Source organism: Heloderma suspectum, chromosome 6 (assembly GCF_057233095.1).
Source record: "Heloderma suspectum isolate Gila_16-S chromosome 6, 16-S_ref, whole genome shotgun sequence".
NCBI classification, from domain to species: Eukaryota; Metazoa; Chordata; class Lepidosauria; order Squamata; family Helodermatidae; genus Heloderma; species Heloderma suspectum.
The window spans coordinates 123,621,478-123,644,883 of NC_139463.1; the positions used below are offsets into that span (position 1 = coordinate 123,621,478).

General features: G+C 46.3%; 1 protein-coding gene and 2 gene segments (V, D, J or C); all 3 read left to right on the forward strand.

Annotated features, from left to right (window-relative positions):
- LOC146342978 (immunoglobulin gamma-1 heavy chain-like) overlaps positions 1–23,406 on the forward strand; it is a 675,086-nt gene that overhangs the window by 514,231 nt on the left and 137,449 nt on the right.
- LOC146342984 (uncharacterized) overlaps positions 1–23,406 on the forward strand; it is a 177,535-nt gene that overhangs the window by 93,568 nt on the left and 60,561 nt on the right. The window lies entirely within an intron of this gene.
- LOC146342987 (immunoglobulin heavy constant mu-like) lies at positions 669–21,461 on the forward strand. The segment is given in 10 exon segments: positions 669–743; positions 3,850–3,935; positions 4,668–4,716; positions 7,112–7,310; positions 7,624–7,935; positions 11,634–11,963; positions 14,453–14,797; positions 16,333–16,665; positions 20,204–20,361; positions 20,895–21,461. Coding segments are annotated over 10 exon segments (1,896 nt in total).

Below are 23,406 nucleotides of genomic sequence, written 5' to 3' on the forward strand. Positions count from 1 at the left end.
GCTCCCTCCATTTTTTAGCTCTGATGTTTTAAATCTATGCTTTAAATCTCTGCATTGCTGCTAAGTTTTATTCTGGTTGTACAGTTATATTGTGGTTTTAAGCGTTTATATTTTATATTATTTTATGCTTCACTTTGTGGTTTTAATTTTTGTGAACCACCCAGAAAGCTTCGGCTATTGGGTGGTATAGAAATGAAATAAGTAAATAAAATAGAATAGAATAGAATAGAATAGAATAGAATAGAATAAATAGTTGACGTCTTTATCACATATACTTTGCCTATAGGACCCTTGGGTAGCTGTGTGATAAATCAGTATTTTTGTTTCCTTCTAAAATAAACAAACAAACAAGGGATAGAGTGTTTTGGCCAAAGTAACCCCAAATCAGGTGTTTTGTTGTGTTTCTCAAAAACAGCGTTTTGAAAGGAAGTAAGCAAGCCAAAACAAATAAACTATGGTAGAGAAAGGGGAAGTTCTGCCTGGGCAAATGTTTCATGTAGCCACTTCTGGATTCCAGTTATACCCCCTCCTGTCCTCATTGAACCACAATATGTATATAATCCATCAGACTTTCATTCCAGTCCCAAGGACGTCACTAACCGCAATTTGATGGGGGGGGGGTCAGTTTTTGAGAACATGATTAGAAGAAAATTCTGAAGGCTCCAGAAATGACTTTAAGAGAGAAATGCAGACCACAGGTGGAACAGGCCAAGTTGCTTCAATCAATGGTGGCCTTTGGTGAGGTAAGTAAAAAGAGACTTGTTCTTTACTTTCTGGACCCTGTGAAGATAGAAACATGGATGCTGCAGAGGAAATAAGATTCTCGGGAGGATGTGGATGATAACAGGCATGGACACGTATTAGTATATCTGTTTGAGTTCTGGTTTCTCATATAGATTCGGGCTTCCCAACGGTTGCTGAACTGTAAGTCTGGCTAGCTGGCTACCGCCTCCCAGATGAGTCTCTTTGCCTAAGAGATTAAAGGTGAGTAACTCAGCTACCAAAAAGGTCTGATGCTCAGCATGGAGATGCTGAATATCAGCCTTGGGGCAGGTGCAAGATAGCCATGCTTTCCTGAAGCGTAACACTCCGCTGCATTTTCCAGCTGATGACTTCGGGGAGAGGTGCAGGGAGTGACTGGGCCATCAGCCAGCCTGTCAGGAGCTCAGCTTGAGCTCCCCACTGAATGTCTGATAAACAGTACGCTTCTCTGGGATTTTTATTTAAAATTTTGATTACTTTTCATTATCAGAATTTATCTCAAGTAGGCTTAGGACAGCTTAGAAAACTGGCTGGTTAACCATTTTGATTATTTTATTGCTTGTCGTTCATACACAGAAAACAACTGCATGTTTAACTGGCAGTGCAGTTGATTCCTAACGTGACAATTAATCTGGCTCTCAGTTATTACTTATCTTTGATAGATTCCGTGTAACTAAATCTACTGGTTAGGCCTCATCTGGAGTCCTGTGTCCAGTTCTGGGCACCGCAATTTAAGAAGGATGCAGAGAAGCTGGAGAGGGTTCAGAGGAGGGCAACAAAGATGACCAGGGGACTGGAAACAAAGCCCTATGAAGAGAGACTGAAAGAACTGGGCATGTTTCGCCTTGAGAAGAGAAGACTGAGGGGAGATATGATAGCGCTCTTGAAGTACTTGAAAGGTTGTCACAGAGAGGAAGGCCAGGGTCTCTTCTCGATCATTCCAGAATGCAGGACACGGCATAATGGGCTCAAGTGACAGGAAGCCAGATTCCATCTAAACATCAGGAAAACCTTCCTGACGGTTAGAGCAACACGACAATGGAACTCATTACCTAGGGCGGTGGTGGGCTCTCCCACACTGGAGGCATTCAAGACGAGGCTGGACAGCCATCTGTCAGGGATGCTCTGACTTGGATTCCTGCATTGAGCAGGGGGGTGGACTCGATGGCCTTGTAGGCCCCTTCCAACCCTATGATTCTATGATTCTATCAGAAGCCTTCCTCTCCATCCCTTTCTTCCGACACCCACAGCTGGGCACCCAACCTTCTAGGGTTAGGTGCCCAGCTGGGGGGCTGGGCAGCCAACCCCACAGTGGGGGGGCAGCCAAGGCCCCCCAACTGAACAGTACATCTGGGGTGGCAAATACATCTCCCAGCATCCCGGAATCTTGACAGTGAGCAGGCCGTGCTATTCGGCGCCCCTCTGGGGATTGGCGAGGGAGCACTGCACAGGCTCAGCCAGGGGGCATGCACGTTTTCCATATGTATAGCCCTGTGGCACCTATAGGCCCTATAAGCAGAGGGGAAGGAGCGATCGGAGCCACGGTGACACCCAGTGCTCCACTGGGGAAGAGCTGCATGGCTCACTCCTCAGCTGCAGCAGCTTCACAAAGGATGGGGGAAAGCAACTGGCAAGCCCCTTGCCTCTCTGAGGCCCACCGCGCAGCTGGGAGGCATCAGCCCTTTCAGATCCATAGAAGCAACAGCTAGGCTGGGGGAAGCAAGCGGAAGCTCAGTGAAGCCATGTTCCTGAGCTGGGGAAGAGCTGGCTGCGTAGCTCTGGAGAAAATGTGGGGAAAGGCCTGGTAGCCACCTAGCTTGCTTATCACTGGTGGAAGGGATCAAATCTTTTGTGTCCATAGCAGCTACAGCTAGGCCAGGAAAGCAACTGGCTGGGTGGCTCTCTGGTGAGCTCTGGCTTTGGGAATGATGGGAGAAGCTCCTACCATCCCCTGAGCTTGCTCAACACTCAGCTGGAAAACATGCAAGCCTCCCAGCTCATTGGGATCCCAGCTGGGATCCCCCTAGCTCTCAAAAATGGATTGCCCTGCTGGGAGAAGGTTGCAGGGTGTCCTGACAAAAAAACTAGAGGTTTCTTCCTTGCTTTTCTGCAGCCCAGCATTCAGCTGGGAAACATGCAACTCTTCCAGCACATTGGGGGCCTTGGGTGGGCTCAAAGTAGAAAGGTGTCTCTCCACCCCAGCCTCCCTGCAAACCTAATGTTCAGCTGGAAGACCTGTGTGTCACTAAGCTGAGTATCAGGTTCAGGAAATGGAGGAGTTTCAGATTAGTGGAGCAAAGAAGCAGCTTTTCGGGGACTTTGGAGGAAGCAACTGGTTTTCCCCATCCTTATGGAAGCCCGCCATTCTGCAGAAAAGTATGCAAGAATGGAATTAAGCCCAGGATTCAGGAGATCTCAACTCAGATCTCCGGAGAAACGAGGCTCCTCTGATCTCTTCTGAAGTGCTACACTTGGCTAAGAAGCATGGAACTGTTGGGGAACAACCAGGGATCCTTCCAGCTGTCCACAGTCCACCCTTAGGATAGAGGGTTTCGGCCCCCACTCACCCTTGCTTTCTGCAAAGTTCTGTGTAGCTGGGCTCCACCACCGGCACCATTACAATTACCTCAGCTGTAAATGGCTGCATTTGGCTTAAACTAAGGGCTTCATGGCCGCAAATGACATCTACTATGCCATTTGTGTCTGTGGTTTTTCATGCAATAGGCTAAAACTACAGACGCACATGGCATAGCGGATGCCATTTGCCGCCATAAAGCCCTTAGTTTAAGCAAAATACAGCCATTTACGGCTGCATTTAGCTTAATCTAAGAGCTTTATGGCCGCAAATGGCATAGTGGATGCCATTTGCATCCGGAGTCAGCCTCAGCCAGCGATACAGCACAGCAATGGCGACTGTGTCGCTGGAGCTCCGGAGCCGGCTGGCAGGTCCGTGGAATCACTGCGGAGCAGCAGAGCCGGCCAGCGAGGATTCCAGGGGGAGGGACGGATCGCCTCCCCCATGGGTGGATTCCCCCCCAGAGCAGCAGGTAGGGAATCCGCCCATCCCTAGTGCCTGTGCACACACAGGCTGGTTCAGAAAACAAGCAGACGTCTCAGGCTTTTGAGGCCTACAAGGCCCTTGCGATTACCATATCGCCAAGCAGTATTTCTGGGTGAGGGGTCTGTTTCTTGGTTTTGTTCACTGGTATCAGAAATATTAATTGGCAACACAATGCAGATTCCTTTTGACTGTTTAAAGGGGTTTTGAGGGGTTTTGTGCTTGCTCCATTGCTGAGAAATGCAGGTGTTTCTTCTTCGATCCAATGAAGATAGTTTACTGAAAATTGTGTCAGGGTATGTCCTTGAATTCTTGATGTTGATGTTGATGTTGTTTTTGTTGAATTGTTGATGTTGGTGTTTTGTTTTTTTAAAGAGGATGGCTTTTTCTACCTCCATACTGGTGATTGCTGAGGTACAAAACATTGTGGGCAGTTTCCTGCTCACCTAGCCCCACATTTTAGGGGTCCAGTCTTGAGGGGGGGTCCCCTTCTCCATATTATATGGTAGAATTTGAGGGCAAAGGAGGTGTGCCTCATGGCCTGCATGTCTTCAGACCCTTACTCCTCCCCCATCCCAGCACACGTTTGCTCAGCCTTCCCCAACATGGTGCCCTCCAGAAGTGTTGGACTACAATTCCAAGAATATCCCAACCAATGCTGGCTGGGGTATGCTGGGAATTGTAGTCTGACATATCTGAAGAGCACCATGTTTTTGAAAGCTGCTTTAGCTGTCATGGGTTTTGCCTGTTACACAGCTGGAAGCATTGTCAAGAGAGTGATTAATTAGGATCAGAGAGGCAGTTTTTTCTCTCTAAACTTACTAAATCTTCCGTATGATACCTTCAGATTCAAAGGAGTCAGTGCCACGAAAAGCTTACTGAATCCTGAGGAGGGGGTGAGGGGGCTTTCTTTTCTCCATTTACAACTAAAATTAATCTACAAACTAATATTTTTCTGCATATCTGGGGAGTGCTCTCCATCAGGAGTGGGGAACCCTTGATCCTCCAGATGTTCCGTGACTCTAGCTCCTACCAGTCCTATCGAATGTAGCCAATACTCAGGTTTGATGGGAGTTGGAGTCCAACAACATCTAGAAGGCCCCAGTGTCTGTTGATGGACCTATTTCACTGCCCTGCTGGTAGGTACATGGCCTAAACTCCCTACTGAATGCAGGGAGACAGGGAGACAAATATATCACATGTGGGGAACCTCTAGACCTCCAGATGATGTTTGATTGCAACTCCCATCATCCCTGAAAATTACTTATGCTGCCTGGGGCTGATGGGAGTTGGAGTCCATCATCTACAGAGACATAGCCACCCCCTGCCCATTCCCTTGGCTTATATAGCACTTTTTCTTTGCGCGCAAAGTGTTTCACATGCATTGCTGCTTATATTCTGGCAGAAGCAGACCTAAAGCCAATATTATACTCTATCTTAAGGGCTATCTTTTTTTCTAATTGAAATTTTCAGTAAATGATCAAACATCGCGTAGCAGAACAGATAAACTTAGTTCCCCAAAACACTTGGATTAAGCACTGCAAAATAATTCTGAGGAACTTTGGTTTCGACCTCTCAGTTCTTCTTGCTGCGGATATACAGTCTAGCTGGGTAATCGTGAAAGACCAGTTACAAGAATTATTACAAGACTGGCTGTTAAAGCAATGTGGGCATCTAGATGTTCTCATAGTTGTCATCTTCATGATCCAGCATGGGGAAGAGAATATTTGTCTGAGTTTACTTCACCTTTCCTCAGCACAGCTTTTATAGCCTTCCGCTTTCAGACAACAAAAGCCAACTTGGGGGAAGGGAGATATAAGAAAATTCCCAGAGAATGGTGTGATTCTGTCTGTGGATGCCCGATGGTTGAGGACACCTTTTACATTATATGCTATATTGTAAGTTATATGAAATTTCGAGGGGAAAGCTTAGAGTCGATAGTAGGGGTGTACGAAACCCCCTTAACTGGACTCCGCATGGGTCCGTGGGGGGGGAGGCGATCCCTCCCTCCCCCCGGAATCCTCGCCGGCCGGTTCTGCTCCGCAGTGAGTCCACGGAGCTGCCAGCCGGCTCCGAAGTGCCAGCGATATGGCCGCCATTGCCATATCGCTGGTGTGCTGGATTGACTGCAGCTGCAAATGGCATCCGGGATGCCATTTGTGGCCACAGTCAATCTGGCCCACCAGTGATACGGCAATGGCAGCCGTATTGCTGGCATTTCAGAGCCAGCCAGCAGGTTGGATCCAGCCAGCGAGGATTCCTCGTGGAGGCGGAGGTAAGTCTTCCAATCTTCCAAGGCCTCCGGGGGTGGGGCGGATTCTTTTGAATCCGGCCTCACTGGGGTCCATGGAGGATTTCTCCCCCATCCCTAGTCAATAGCCACTTATAGTGACATGGATAAAATGAAATATTTGTTGCCAAGCACGGTGAGGCCCGCTACGTTTAATACAGCCAAATTTGCTGTGAAAGCCTCCCACTCAGGCAAGCCTGAGACTTTGGGCCTGAGGCTTAAGGACTTTGCCTCATGTGTATAACTGATGTATTGTACATTTTCATTGGCTTGGGTGTACAGTCTTCTTTTTGCTTTAACATGTAATTAGATGCCTAATGCACTGGAGTTGGGTTTGGATTTGGCTACACATGTATTACCTGAACAATCACACAAAGTCCTGTAAGGTGGGCTGGTCACTGAAGAGAAGGTTGTCCATGGCTGCTAGCCACGATGGCTACGCATTTCCTCAGGCATCTGAGAGAGGCGGCATTCCTCTCAATACCAGCTGCTGGGGCGGGTGCTGTTCCAGTCATGTCCTGCCAGTGGGCTTCCCATGGCCACAGTGGGAACAGAATCCTAGCCTAGATAGGCCAGCTGTGCTTTATGAATGAAAACTGGGACACTGGGACATGTGATTGACCACCTTGAGTGGGCAGAGGACAGAGGGGGATCCTCAACAGACCTGCAGCTGATTTTCAGTCGATCACCGAAGCGTTCTGACTCCCAATTATCCAATCACCGCAACAACATGAAGACTTTCTCCCCCATCTCCTAAGAGGGAAGAAAGCTTGGGCGGGAAACCAGGAGTGGATTTTTGTGGGACAAGACTATGAGCTCAGTTCTGCTACTGAAAAGAAATTCCTGGGCTGCACATTTGCTCAGAGGCACTCTGGTCCGTTCACTCTAATTGTCCCCACCCATCCCCAAACTGGTATTATTCATGAGTTGGTGGGGCTCAGGGGTCTAGGGGAAAACAGCATAGATCCTTCAAATCTGAAATCTGACCACCCCCTTTGTAGGGATTAGGGAAGCTGTGCACTCGTCTGCACTTGCAGGAGGTGGTGCAAGCGCCAGACAAGTGGGTGTCAGTGTCACTCATCCTTCACCTTCCCCGCATGGAAAAGGAATGGGCAGGAAAAGCAGCTTTGCTGTGCATGGGCCTTCTCCAATGGGATACGTCCTGCATGCAGCTAAGCTGGTTCTCAACAGAGAGGCTGGGTGGGTCATCTGTCTAATGAACCTGCCGGAGGCCAAACAATGTCAGAGTGTCATCACACCCCTTTTACGTCATTCGGCCCACAGCACGTTGTGGAGGAGACATCTGGCCCCTCATCCAATTTTTGTTGCACACCCCTAATCTAACTCATCTCAGGAAAAAGCATACATGTTTGGATTTTGATAATCATGTCTTTCTTTCCCAACAAAGCAATGTTCACTTCCTTTCAAATAGTCAACCTCTCAGCTGAATATTTAACCCCTTCCAGAAACCCTTCCAAAAACCTTCCGTCGTTTTGTTTTTCTTCTCCCTCAGCTTCCCAAAGTGCCCCTAGTCTTTTCCCCCTCATTCCATCTGGGAGCTTCCCAGAAAGCGGAGATATCACCATTGGCTGCTTGGCCAAGGATTTCCTGCCTCAAACCATCACTTTCTCCTGGAATGACCAGAACAAAGCCAGCATCAATGCAAACAAGTTCAAGAGTTTCCCTTCTACTGCCAACACTGCCGGGACTTTCACTGCAAGCTCCCAGACGGCTGTCCCTGTCACTGACTGGAAGAATTTCTATCCATTCTTCTGCAAGGCAGACCACTCCTCTGGGAACAGAGTGGTACGAGTCGTTCGGCAGGGTAAGTGTAGTGATGTACGAAAGTCACTTACCTGGTCCCGCAGCGTGCTTCACGGTGGGGGGGAGGCGCTTCGGTTCTCCCCCCGAAGTTCAGGTCGGGGAGGGAGGTGCCCCGCCTCGCCTGGCCGAAATTCAGACCGGGGGGGAGGCGCCCCACCTCGCCTGGCCGAAATTCAGGCCGGGGAGAAGCGCCCCGTCTCCCTGGCCACGAAATAAAAAAGTGAATGAAAAAAAAAACACACACACCCGTGATAGGCTACGTAACGATTAACGTAGCCTTCCACGGCTGACTTTGGAAATCTAGCCATGATAGGCTAAATTAATCATTACGTAGCCTATCACGGGTGTGTGTGTTTTTTTTTTCATTCACTTTTTTATTTCGTGGCCAGGGAGACGGGGCGCTTCTCCCCGGCCTGAATTTCGGCCAGGCGAGGTGGGGCGCCTCCCCCCCGGTCTGAATTTCGGCCAGGCTTGTTGTTGTTTTTTTCATTCAACTTGTAATGGCGGCGGCAGCTGGTCGGAAGACCGGCCCCGCCCCCGCCCCCGCCCCCGCCGAAACGCCACCGAAACGCCACCGGGACCCGCCGCCGAGAGGGACATTCAAGGGAGGTAAGTCCCATCCCAGGGGGGGCGGGGTGGTGGTGGAGAATTTCACCAACAATTTTGGGGGGCCGAATGCGTTGGCATTCGGCCTCCCCGAGATTCGTGGAGAAATTCAGGGCCATCCCTAGGTAAATGAATTCATTTCTCTTAGTTCCACCAGCAACATTGCCAACACAGGCCACTTCCAGGAATTTAGCAGCAAGGAGGCAGAAAGCACTACAGCAGCCTTGGAGACTAACTGGTTTATTATGGCATGTGCCTTTATAGCAGCCTTCTCCAACCAGGTGCCCTTCCACACGTTTTGGACTCCAATTCCCAGCAGCTCCAGCCAACATGGTGAATTGTCAGGAATTCACCATGCTGGGAGTTGGAGTCCAAACCATCTGGAGAAAACCAGGTTAGGGAAGGCTGATGTACAGGAAACAGCCTCCTGCAAGAAGGACCATCTACAGTCAGGGCCAGAAATATTGGAACAAGGATAACTGTTTTGGCAGTTGGCCTCCGTACACCACCACATTGAAGTTGAAAGGAAACACACCCAGATGGGAGCAAAGTCAGGACTTTCAGCTGTAATTCAAGGGGTGTGACTAAAGTGGGGCACTAACCATTCAGGAAGGACAGCCAGTGGCATACACACACCCACTGTTGGGGGCTCATAAGTAATGGAACGAATGGCTGACAAGCAGCTGCATGGCCAGGTGTGGCCTTTTTCCTGGGTGCCCCATGACCAATCAAGCAGATAAAAGGCCTGGAGCTGGTTCTGAGTTTTACATTTACATTTGGTAGCTGTTCACTGGAACTCCCAACATGAAGTCCAAAGAGGTGTCCAAGTGAGTGAAGGAGGCCAGCATTAGGCTGAGGAAACAAAATAAACCCATCAGAGAGATAGCAAAAGCAGTGGGAGTGGCCAAGACAACAGTTTGGAACATCCTGAAAAAGAAGGAATTAACTGGCAAGCTCAGCAACAGCAAAAGGCCTGGAAAACCATGAAAGACAACTAAAGTGGATGGCCGCAGAATTCTGCTCATGGTGAAGAGGAACCCTTTCACAACATCTAGCCAGGTCAAGAATGCTCTTGCAGAGGTAGGCATGTCATTGTCAACATCTACAGTCAAGAGACAGCTTTATGAATGTAAGTACAGCGGCTTCACAACAAGGTGCAAACCACTGGTAACGCTCAAGAACAGAAAGGCCAGATTAGCCTTTGCCAGCAAACACCTAAAAAAGCCTGCCCAGTTCTGGAATAAGATTCTTTGGACTGATGAAACCAAGATTAACTTGTACCAGAATGATGGGAAGAGAAAAGTATGGAGAAGGAAAGGAACAGCTCATGATCCAAAGCGTACCTCATCATCTGTCAAACATGGTGGAGGCAGTGTTCTGGCATGTGCATGCATGGCTGCCAATGGAACAGGGTCTCTGGTGTTTATTGATGACCTGAAAGCTGATAAAAGCAGCAGGATGAATTCTGAAGTATATAGGGCTATACTTTCTGCTCAGATTCAGCTGAATACTGCCGAAGTGATAGGATGCCACTTCATATTGCAGATGGATAATGACCCAAAACATACAGCAAAAGCTACCCAAGAGTTTCTCCAGGCAAAGAAGTGGGATATTCTTCAATGGCCAAGTCAGTTACCTGATCTCAACCCAATAGAGCATGCTTTTCACTTACTGAAGGCAGAAAGACCCACAAACAAGCAGCAGCTGAAGGCAGCTGCAGTAAAGGCCTGGCAAAGTATCTTGAGGGAGGAAACTCAGCATTGGGTCATGTCCATGGGTTCCAGACTTCAGGCAGTCATTGAGTGCAAAGGATTTTCATCCAGGTATTAAAGGCGACCCTTAAGTTTGAAATGATGTTGGCTTGTTCCATTACTTCTGAGCCACCAACGATGGGGGGAGGTGTATGCCACTGGCTGTACTTCCTGAATGGTTAGTGCCCCACTTTTGTCAAACCCCTTGAATTACAGCTGAAAGTCCTGACTTTGCTCCCATCTGGATGTGTTTCCTTTCAACTTCAATGTGATGGTGTACAAAGGCCAACTGCCAAAACAGTTATCCTTGTTCCAATATTTCTGTCCCTGACTGTATATACATTCCATTCAATAACTGGCTAGTCCCTAAAACTATGCACATCATTTTGGCTTCTTAACCCAAAAACTATGCATGTCGTTTTGTCTTCTTAACACAAAAACTATGCACATAGTTTCGTCTTCTTGACACAAAAACTATGCACATCATTTTGTCTTCTTAACACAACAAGCAATTACTAAGTGAAGTCTAGTCCAGATCTAACATTACACAGTGATGATTTGTTTCAAAAGAGAGAGCAAGACTGAGAGAGAGAAAGAGAGACAGAGACAGAGACAGAGAGAGGCGATCAAGATTGTTGGAAGCTGCATCAATATGAATGTTTTTTTGTTCAGGTAAGCTGAAATGTTCCTTCAGGTCATCAGAAAAATCTGAGAATTCAAGAGAGCACTCTTTGTGCAGAGGTTCTTCCAGCTCTATCATTAGGTGATACAAAATTCCCTGCTTCCTGCTGCATAACCAAATAATTTAATTCTCCATCTCCTGCTACACTGCTCAGTGTAACCTTATTTCTAAAAATAGAAAAGAATTTTAATGAATAATTATAAACATTGCAACAGCAGCATATACAAAAACCTTCAGGATATGCCATATTGCTGCTGAAAGGAAAGCAGTTACAATGATCCATGGGATCTCAGTTCAACCATATTCTAATGTGCCAAATTATCTCTACTGTTTTCAGAGCACCATCCTGACATTATTGAGCATCCTCAGCAGTGCTTTTTCTTTTCATTTATCCTGAGGCTGAGCCTCAGCTCTGGGGGCTAAACCCTGCTCAGCCTTGGCTCAAATGAAGCTCTGCTTCCTCTTGATTCAGCTGGATGCAGAAATGTTTAGCCAGTATGGGTCAGACACACAGCCTGAATGTGGAACACTAGATAGATCTGAATCTGCAGACCTCTCCACATAAATAAACTTCTGTTCCTACATTTACATTTTGCCTTTAAGCTGTTGCATCTGCCTACCATAATACTTTCCTTCTTGCAATTTTCCTTCCTCCTCTAGCATCACAAAGCTCCTCGGCTGACCCCGAGATGTCCATCCGTGCACCACCCATTAAAGCATTCTCAGGAGCCTACCTAAATGCCACTGTCACCTGCGATGTCGTTCATCTTTGCACTGATAAGACCACCCTCCAGTGGTTCAAGAATGGAGAGGTCGTGGAATCTGACTTCATCACCACCAAACTAGTCTCAGACGGCCGTGGCACTTACAGTATCAGAAGTGAACTCATCGTCACTAAGAAGGAGTGGCTCGCTAACACGAAATTCTCCTGCAAGGTGGAAAACGGGAAGTTCAACAACACATTGGATCTCTCCAAGAACGCTTTTTGTGGTAAGCTGAAATGTTCCTTCAGACCATTACAGAAATCTGAGCATTCAAGAGAACATTCTTGGTGCAGAGGTTCTGCTCTATCATTGAGTGATGCAAAATCCATCCCCTGCTTCTTGCTGAGTAACAACATAATTTCATTCTTCAGCCCCTGCTCCAATGCACAATGCAACCTTATTTCATATATATATATATATATATATATATATATATATATACACACACACATACATACATACATACATACATACATATATATATATAATTATAAACATTACAATGATAATATATACAAAAACCTTCAGGATATGCCATATTGCTTCTGAAAGGACAGCAATTTCAATGTTCTGTCAGATCTCAGTTCCGTATTTTTTGATGTGCCAAATTCTCTCTACTGCTTCTAAAGCACCATCCTGACATTATTTTACAGACAAAATGAATCTGAGGATGGAAAAGGGAGGGAAAGGACATTCTCCTAACTCAAATTCAATTAAAAAAATCAAATTTGAGGTTTTAGAAGCTTGAGGTTTTTGCGTAAAACAAAAACAAAAAAACATTGAATTCAACAAACACTGCTTCCTTGAAATCCATCAGCAAGTGTTCCACCTCAAAAACAAAAGCAAAATGTGAACAGACTGAATTTGTGCTGATTTCATATGTGAAAACATGTTTCTCAAATACACACAGACAACTGAAGATTCTCAGTTACTGTTACGGCCAGGCTACAGATTGCATTGAGGAAGTACTTAGCAACTTATGAGATTATGACTGGCTATACGGAAGGGGACTCTTAAATATATTGGATGTTTGAAACAGACTGAAGTAGGGATGTCGGAGAATTTCTCCACGAATCTCCGGGAGGCCGAATGCCAACGCATTCGGCCCCCCGAAATTGGTGGAGAAACGGTCCACCACTGCCCCGGGATGAGACTTACCTTGCGCAAATGTCCCTGGCGGCGGCGGCTCCCGGCGGCAGTTCGGCAGCAGTGGCGGCGGCCGGTCTTCCGACTGGCTGCCGCTGCCACCATTTCCAAGTAAAACAACAACAACAACAACAAATGTGATAGGCTACGTAAAGATTTATATAGCCTATCACGGCTAGATTTTCAAAAAACACCGTGATAGGCTATGTAAATGTTTACGTAGCCTATCACGGCTGACTGGGGGGGGGGGAAGCGCATACACAAATGGCGCCGCCCATGGGCGCCATCATTTGCATTCCTTATTTGGGCACGTGTAGTCTACGAAAACATTTACGTAGACTACGGCGAAAATAAGGGCAACGCAAATAGCGTTGCCCTTCTTTTCACTGTAGTCTACATAAATGTCTACGTAGACTACACGTGCCCAAATAAGGAACAAAAATGGCGGCGCCCATGGGCGTCGCCATTTGCGTACACGCTTTTTTTTGATAGGCTATGTAACCATTTATCACGGCTGACTGCAGGGACGCAAACGGCGGCAGCTATGACTGCCGCCATTTGCGTCCGGGCCGGCCAGGAGGATTCGTGGCCACAGGGATGGGGCGCCTCCCCCCTGGCCAGAATTTCGGCAGGGAGGGATGGGGCACCTCCCCCCCACCCAGAATTTCGGGGGGAGGGATGGAGCGCCTCCCCCCCTCCGCAAAGCAAGCTGTGGGACCAGGTAAGGGACTTTCGTCCATCCCTAGACTGAAGATAAATTAGGTATTAAGCAAGGTGTGAGATGCCAATGGGTGCTGGTAGAAAATGCTGTTTACTGTGGAACAGATTTAATGTGGAACTAAGCATTGTTCCCACTTCTCTCTTGTTACCTCTCAGGGGGTAGCTGGAAAGGTACCCCGACTCTCCATGTCAAAACCATCCCACCATCCTATGCCGAAATTTACCCCACCAACTCAGCTAAGCTGACCTGCATACTCCAACATATTCCAAATCATTCCAATCTGCCCTCCTTGAAATCCATCAGCAAGTTTTAAGTATTCTGCCTCAAAAAAAACCCTGAACAGCAAAATGTGAAAAGACTGAACCTGTCCTGATTGCACATGTGAAATGAAAACATGCTTCTCAAATACATACAGATAACTGCAAATTACATATTCCAAAAATCCTATTCTAGTAGCTATCAAAAAGTAGTCCAAACAACAAAATGTGTACGCTGCTTTTCTCAAAGATTCGCAGCCCTGGGCTTTGGAAGGGACTTCACCAGTTGTGGAGAAACTTCCAAGAGCCCCTTTATGTGAAGTGGAGAGGTGGTATAAGAGGAGATTCTCAGTTAATTTTGTGGCCAGATTATGGATTGCATTGAGCAAGTACTTAGCAATTCCATATTGTGATTGGCTATACAGAAGGGGACTCCTAAGTATGTTGGATGTTTGAAAGAGATTGAAGATATGTTAGGTAGTAATCAAGGTGTGAGGAACCAATGGGTGCTGTTAGAAAATGCTGTTTATTGTGGAAAGAATTTAATGTGGAACTAAACATTGTTCCCACTTCTCCCTTGTTGCTTCTCAGAGGGTAGCACGGAAGGTACCCCGACTCTCCATGTCGAAACCATCCCACCATCCTATGCTGAAATTTACCAGACCAACTCAGCTAAGCTGACCTGCAGAATCTCCGACATACCCTTTGAAGCTGACATTTCACTGCTGGATGTCACCTGGACACAGGGACCTAACAAAAGACCACTGAAGACCAGAGTGGAAGAGCCCATGGATCAGGAAAATGACATGCAATCCATTGATGCTACAGCCACCGTGTGTGCAACCGAATGGATCAGTGGGGAAACCTTCTATTGCAAAGTTGATTTCTCAGGTTTACTTCCCGAACCTATCGAAAAACCTCTTCAAAAGCCTAGTGGTAGGTGCCTGTTTACATCATTATTTATTATTTATTTATTTATTCATTGCATTTCTATCCCGCCTTTTTTCCTCCAAGGACCCAAGGCAGCGTACATAATCCTCTCCCTCTCCATTTTATCCTCACAACAACAACCCTGTGAGGTGGGTTGGGCTGAGAGTCTGTGACTGGCCCAAAGTCACCCAGTAAGCTTCCATGGCCGAGTGAGGACTAGAGCCCGGATCTCCCGGCTCCCAGTCCAACACTCTCGCCACTACACCACTCCATGAAAAGATTAAGCACTGGTGTCATTTGTTTCAGCAGGACTCTAGGTATGGCAGATTCCAGGATGTTCCGAATCATTCTAATCTGCCCTCAGAATATTTAACACCACTTGAATCAAAAGCAGTTGGTAGCTAGTTGAGGAGGGGAGCTTTAAAAAAAAAACTCCATCAGCATATGCAAAGATGTCTTCACGTCAATATTGGCAAGAACAAATGAGCTCCCGTAATCATATCCCAATGAATACCCAATGAATACAAGAGCTGTGTTGGATTAGATCACCAAACAGGAGAGGAGTGCAATAGCGCCTCCTATTCTTACTTATTATTTTGATAACTAGTTTGAAACTCTTGCCATTTGGGCTTTTGAGCAGACCAAACTGAGAGACTGATTTGACTGAGGGAAACCACTGAGCTTCCAGGGATTTCAACATGTGCCTCCTATATCCAGATCAAGCACACTACTTGTTACTACTGAGTAGCTGCTTTCCATCCACTTCATTGTGGGCTCATACTGATCCACAGCCACTTTCCTTTCAATCCTCACTCCTCTGCTGTGGGGCAGAAACTATATTCTCACCCTCTTTGCGGACAAGTCTGCACACTACTTGTGGCCCATCAGGGTGATGGCAGCCCACCAGAAACGCACTGTATGCCTTTCCTGGTGAGACAGGCTTGCACAGACAACATCAAGTTTATCGAGACCCTGTGGGGCCATCATCGGTGGCTGCTGGGCTGCATTTGGCTTGATGGGTTCTGTTACACAGGCCTGCATGAGGAGCAAATGAAGCCCCACCCCCACCCATCTTAGCAATGAAGGGTTGAATGTATCCACCAAGGCTAAATAGGAAGGACTTTGTAAGCAAGTCCCTCTCTCTTTCTCTCTCTCTCTCTCTCACACACACACACACGGTGAGAAGATTAGCAGCTACAGCTCTAGAAGAAAGGAGCTGCAGTTGGGCATATATTATCTGTCTACAGGTGAAACAGTATTATCAGTAACGTTAATCTATTAATGTAGCCCTGTTTTCTGTCTCCTTCAGGAAAGTTATATTATCACATTGATCAAGAAAACTAGGCCCATTTCTATTTTTCCCAAAGCCACAGTATTGAAGCTATGATTTGTTCAATGTTGCTACCTTACAAATCTGAAAGGTCAAAATTGAAGTGAGGCCTCAAGAAACAAACCAAACTAACAAAAAAAGAGGGGGGGGTAAAAATTATAAGGAATGTGCATTTGATATTCTCTTCTTCCCCTTTCTCTCCACCTTCCAGGCGGCACCCGCTCATCTCCATCTGTCTACATCCTTCCTCCTCCATCGGAAGAACTAGCTTTGAAGGAAACAGCCACCCTCACTTGCCTGGCGAAAGGTTTCTACCCCAGTGACTTCTTTGCGCAGTGGCTCCACAATGATCAGCCAGTGAGCCCTGCAGAAATATTCACCAGCAAACCCACACTGGAGTCGAAGACACCTGAGAGGTACTTTGCCTACAGTATGTTGACCATCAATGAACAGGAATGGAGCTCTGGTGACACATACACTTGCCTGATGGGACATGAGGCGTTGCCCTTCAACACAACTCAGAAGACTGTAGACAAGAACATGGGTAAACCAACTTCTCAATATCTCCTTAGCGCTCTCCGATACCGCCTGCTCTATTGTTGATTCTTCAATGGAAAGTTGGGAGGTGATGTGGGATATAGAAGAAAGATGTGTCTTAAATGATAAAGCATTAAATGCCACATCCTTTGAAGAAAACAAACCATTTGCAATAAAGTGTGTTTTTCAAACTGAAGAACATCTGCCTCACTTTTGATATGAGGATTAATATTTTCCAACTCCCATTCGAATAGTATGGGAAATAAAGCTTCTTCAAAAAATCTACCCACAGCAACTTGTCAGCTATTCTTTGGGATTTTCAAGGACGCTAAAAGTATGAGATGCCCAAGGCTAATAGGTTAGAGTGTGCAGTGCAAGTACTGATTTCCTTATTGCATATCTAACCATTTCTTTATCTATCTAAAATTATTTCTAAGCTGCCTTTAAGGATAGAAGAACCCTCTTTTTTCCCTTCCTCAGACTTTCCTCTCGTGGCTCTTCCTCCCAGCATTTTCTCTACCACTTCAGATCTCTCCACATAGACGACACAATAGTCCTTGTTCTAAATTTTATATTCCTACATCTGGAATGGAGAAGAAGTATTTTAGAAAGTTAATGGATACATTTCCTTACATGGGCCCTCATTGATTTTCTTGTTCCAATACCATTGTGTAATTCAGAGTCATCTAAAGATATTCTCAAATCAAGCTCCTCATAGCATCTTACGAAGCTAAGGAAGCTAGAATATACAGGCAGAGACTGTGACCATGAAAGGTCCTGTGCACCTCTTTATAAATTCTTGTATGATCATGGAAATGTCTCATTCACTGGGTGTTCACAAGGAACCATCTCTACCCACAGTGGTTCTTTTTCACATGGCAAGGAAGAAGTCAGGAGAGATTTCTGTGAGAATCTGAAACACCCTCAGTAACTGATGTGCAAGGTATTGAGGGCAGAGTTCTTTGGATATTAACACACTTTTGCACAAATAAATAAATATTTGAACCTTTATCTATCATGCACACCAGGCAGTGAACTTTAATTAGATGACTCATAGGTTTATCTCAGTGCAAGATGATCCATCTTGTTTTCATTTTTCAATTGGAAGGATGGAGACACCAATAAAATGTGTACATATAAACTATCACAATTTAGGTGGCTGATAGCAAGACAGCTCTTCCAAGAACAATAAAGTAGAGCTATTGATGACATCAAAGTAGTCTTCCATGTGTGAATAGATGATGTCTTTGAGGTTTCCTTGCATTCACTCAGGTACTTATCCAGCAACAAAGATTCTTGGTAAACAGAAGTTAACTTATGCACTGAGAAATATAGGATTTTTAAAAAATCTGGAAATCATGATGAAAGCATCTAGAGCTTCATTAACGCAAAGAGTCATATCACCCATTCCTACAAAGTAAAAGTGTGATGGTTGCTTTTGTTATCATTTAAAACTACCCAATCATTGAAGCCATTCACACTCAGACACACCCCTCTGGCCTTTAATCTCATTGGCGAGATTAAATCTTCCACCCTACATATAAAAAGCATCAGTCACTCAAAGAACGACGAGAAAGGTTGTGGGACCCCAAAGCACTGCTTCTCTGATCCTCTTCACTATGACTGAATATGTGGTTCCAAAAACATCTGACAGATGCTTATGTAGAATCCCCCCCCCCCATAGACATAACCATAGGGTGGCCACTGCACCACATTTGGAGAAAAGGCCCAGGAACCATACGCTGCCTTTGCCCCAACTCTAGCAGGAGTTAAGGGAAGGAAGCTGGGGCGGAGGCAAGGTGCTCATTTGAAGGTACAGATCACCAATTGGCCATATAGTCTTCCTTCTCTCCCAACCCATGGGGAGGAATGCTTGACAATGACAAAGCAAGGAAAGACTTTGGTTTTTCCATTGATATTTTATTAGGTTGCCTAAGGGAAAACCAATAGGTATCCAAGTGCAACTGTTGTCCTTTTCCATCCATACTCTTTCCCATTTCCACCCAGAGAGCTTCAGCTATGGGGCAGTATAGAAATGAAATGAAATGAAATAAATAAATTCCCAGCAATGGCAAGCTATGGAACAAAGCAACAGAGTTGGCCCAGAATCCCCCTTTACCTTCATCCTATAAAAAAGTGTAGGGACTCTGGATAGCTCATAAATTATTCCAGTATCAGTTGCTGTTGAGCTGGAAGCTAATCCCATATTGGGATGACTCAGTGACTGGGTTCAACTCATGCTCAACTTCCTTCATAATTGCGAGTCTGGCTACAGATTCTGGGGTGGGCATTTCCTTCTCCTGTAGTCTGTGGCCTAACTCAATTGCAGTTAAATGGAATGGGTAGAATGCTGTCTTTAAGTAAAGTAGACCATACATTCAATTGTTCTGCACCACATTCTCACCGGGGGCTTTGGGGAAAACACTTTCTCATCATAATGGACATAGAGCTATGATTATAAATGAGATATTAATATAATGCCCTTTGGAGGCTCAATACTACACAAAGTGCTAAACTCTCAATATTTGAAGATAAACTATCATGCTATGAATGCCCATTTGCTGCAAAATTCTAACTGAGGGGCACGTGAAAGGAACTCCCACCCAAGAGCATCCCAAGGATAAAGTATCTCCTCTTTTCCTCATTGCAGAGTTTTTCACTCTGTAATTGTATCCCCCTGCTTCCAAAAGGTGAAACAGGTCATAACTGAAAATTCGATATTATAAAAGGCATATTTGCAAGGAGCCTCTAAAATTCTTTTAAGGAGTTCACAAAACCAACAAAGTCAGGATGATTTTGTCAAAGTCAGGAGGACTTTGTCAAAGTCAGGAGGACCACATGCCTATGAGAGTGCCATGTGGAATAGGAATTAGTCTTCTTTCAGCAAGCACTTTGTGCCATGCAGAACTATGGCTCCATCAAAACGAGGTCAACTTCTTGAGTCAGTTGAATATCCAATATCGGCCAATATTCCACCATATTGCTAACACAACCAGAGGTGGAGATACTAAACCCTTCATAGCTTTATCATTTTGTCCTTCAATGCAGCATTCTATTCCCTACAGACTTCATGCCCATACATTCACAAACATATATCTCATTTAATTTCCATCCTTCATTCGCACCACATTTGTAGAACTCTGGTCGTTCTGAATCATCACTAAGCAACAATTCATCAACAATTGCTTAGAAATAATTACACTATTCTACAGTCATCCTGCTATGTCTTCAGTGGATGGAATGTTGTTGTTCCTTTTGTGAGACAATGTTAAGGAATATCACCATCTGCCAGCATTCCAAAGCTTCACTAAATCAGCTCATCTTCTCTGACCCTGTCTCTTTCCAACTTTGCATATCACTTGGCATCACCAGCACATGACTGGTGCCTATGTGAAAAGAGAATCCTGTTGCCTACCAAAGTGGCCCTTTCCCACTTCCTGTTCCTGCTCCCTTCTCACTTGAATTGCTTTCATCCATTTTGTGCTACCTCTCTCTTGCCTTATTCTGTAGCTACATTGAGACTTCACCATCTTTCTCAACTCCAGAGAAAGCTGACCTCCATGTATTTTCCAAAGCTTACCTAGATGGGATTGTGGACCCAGATGATGATAAAGAACTCCCAAACACGTCATCAATGCTTTTCACTTTCATCATCCTCTTCTTTGTGAGCCTTTTCTATAGTGCCACTGTGACTGTCTTCAAGGTAAGATGGATGGGAAGGAGGACACTGAAGTGAAATGTCCCTTAATCATGCTTTGTAAACTGAGGACCAATACCCATTGTAGCAGGAAAGAGAACTGAGAAATTAAAGGAGCCAAGAAGATACATAGAATGCCAGTAGTCTTCATGGGTGGGACAGTCCAAGGTCCTAGAACAGACATTTTACAAACCATTGTAATCTAGGTAAATACTGGAATATTTTTCAAAGATACAGATTAAGGATGAGGGCCTTCATAAGACAATTTGCCCCCTCTGGGGGTATTTCACTTCAGCCATCTTGTGCAGAACCTGTGCAGTTCTAATAGTGAGTGATGTAGGCAGGCTCTAAGTCAGTTCCAGTTTTGCTGGAACCCCAAACCATCATCTATGTAAGGCATCCCCTACTGTGGAAAGACACCTTTCTCACATCACTAAATGGTGGTGGTGAACAGGACAACAGGCTGCAAAGGAGAGGGGAGTTGTAGGATATTTGTTTCTCCCTTTACAACATTAATTTTGCTTCTTTCCCAATTCCAGGTGAAATAGCAAAGCCAAGGGTCTTCTGACAATCGACAATACGTTGCCTACAGGAACAAATGTGCACGTTTTTCACTGTCTTTCTTCAGCAAGATAATGAAGAATGGGTATTTCTCCACCTTCTTTTGTGGGAGGAGGGAGGAACGATATGGAGGGGCTGCATTTTTGTCTTACTTCGTACCATGGCATTAAGATACAATCCTGTACACACTTGTCTGGGAGTAAGCCCCATTGAACTCAACATGGCTTATATCTGAAGACATGTGCATTGGATTTCATTGTCAGTGTTCCATTTGGAGGGAGCAATTGATCCGTTCAAGCATATACAGTGTAATTTTGCCTGACTTTAGCACACATGTATGTATGTATATTTCTGTGACCCTTTGGTGGTCATATTTTAGTTTAGCAATTGTTGTCTGCCTAGCCTAAAGCCATAAAGAGGCTGCTGCAATGTAACTCTGGGAGCAATAGACAGAGAAGTCTTGCACAATATGTACAGAGAGCATGCTTGTTTGTATTGTTGTTGCACAGCATTGCAATAAAGTTATATTTTTTCATGATCACGTTACTTTCCTTTGAATTGTTACTGTTACTTGCTACCTGTAGTTGCTACCTTTAAGTCATGAATGAATCTCAAAGTGCAGCCAGGGATGAAATGGGTACACTTTATCCAGTAAAAACTGGCTTTCTGTCTCTTCACCAGAGAATTGCGCTCTTAATGGTGAACTGTCTCATGTTTCCAGTAGGGATGTCAGAGAATTCCTTGACGGATCTCGGTGAGGCCGAATGCCAGTGCATTCGGCCCCCTGAAATTAGGGATGTCAGAGAATTCCGCCACGGATCTCGGTGAGGCCGAATGCACCGGCATTCCGTAGCTGCCGCCATTTGCATAAGCTTTTTTTGTTTTTGTTTTTTAACCCAGATGTGATAGGCTACGTAAGTCTTTACATAGCCTATCACGGCTGAATTCAGGGACGCAAACGGCAGCACCTACAGCCACCGCCATTTGCGTCCCTACTAGCCAGCAGCCGGATGTCCGGCTGCTGGCGGAGCTGGCCAGCGGCTCCGCAAAATCCCCGCGGAGCAGACCCAGCCAGCCAGGATTCCGGGCGGAGGCGCAGAGCACCTCCCCACCCGGCCAGGATTCCGGGGAGAGGGACAGAGCGCCTCCCCCCCCCCAGCGGAACCCGGCGGAGCCAGGTAAGCAGGGTTTTGTACACCCCTACCCGAAATCCATCGTGGAACGGCCTGCCACCCCCCCGCCCCCCGCGGATCCCGCCTAGGACGAGACTTACCTGGGGTGGATGTTCCGGACGGCAGTGGCTCCAGCAGCGTCTTCAGCGGCAGCGGCGGCTGGTCTTCCGACCGGCTGCCACCACCGCCGCCATTTGCAGTCTGTGTCTTTTTTCTTCTTTTTTTTCATAGACATGATAGGCTACGTAAGTCTTTACGTAGCCTATCATGGCTGAATACAGGGACGCAAACGGCGGCAGCTATGGCAGCCACCATTTGCGTCCCTGCAGGCTGCCTAGCGGCCGGATGTCCGGCTGCAGGCAGCTGGAGCCGGCTGGCTGGCAGCTCCATGGCTTGGCCGCGGAGCAGAGCCGGCCGGTCGAGGATTCGCCTCCCCCCTCACCACGAATGAATCCGCGAAATGGTGACTTTCGTACATCCCTAGTTTCCAGTGTTAATCAACTGTTAAGGCTTACAGCACTAAATGGCTGCACTTCTGAAACTAAGATTATTCAACACGTATGTGGTGCCTTTTCAGAAAATAGGAGTCTGGTGTATATTCTTCCTGATGTAGCACATATCAGCAGTTTTTGAATCTCAGCCTAGAGAGCAGGATTCAGATTTCGGAGATGCGAGTCGTGAGTCCCAATTCACCTCTCTGATAAATTGGTGGCTTCAGTTACGCATCAATAACAGGGCAAAGCTCACTGGGGTTGTTGTGAGAGAAATCAGAATACGATTGCACAGCAAACTAGGGAGGTCAGAGAAATCTGCTGCGGATTCAAATGAGGCTGGATTCCAAGGAATCCGGCCTCAGGAATCCGCAGCGGATCGGGACCACTTACTTCCGCTCCGGGAGGACTGGAGGCGGAACGGCACTCGGCTGCTTCTTGCCAGCCAGAGCCGTCCGCCTCCTCCTCGTCCCTGCCGATTGCCATGTCCTGGAGATCAGGAGGATGTGCCCATAGACCTATGTGCAAATAGAGTCATGAATCTTGCATATAAGTCTATGTGTCCATAGGCTTATATGCAAGGTTCACGGCTCTGTTTTGTGTACAAGTCTGTGGGCACATGCGATCAGCAGTATCCTCCGGGTCACTTTTTTTTTTTAAGACGTGGCGATCGGCAGGGGCAGGGAGGAGGCGAACGGCTCCGGCTGGCAGGAGGGAAGGAAGCGCCCCCCAAGCCACCCCCCCCGGAATCCAAGCAGAGAGGAACCGCTCTGGAGGATTCCGGGGGGAGGAACGGATCGCCTCCCCCACACACGCGGATTCCCCAC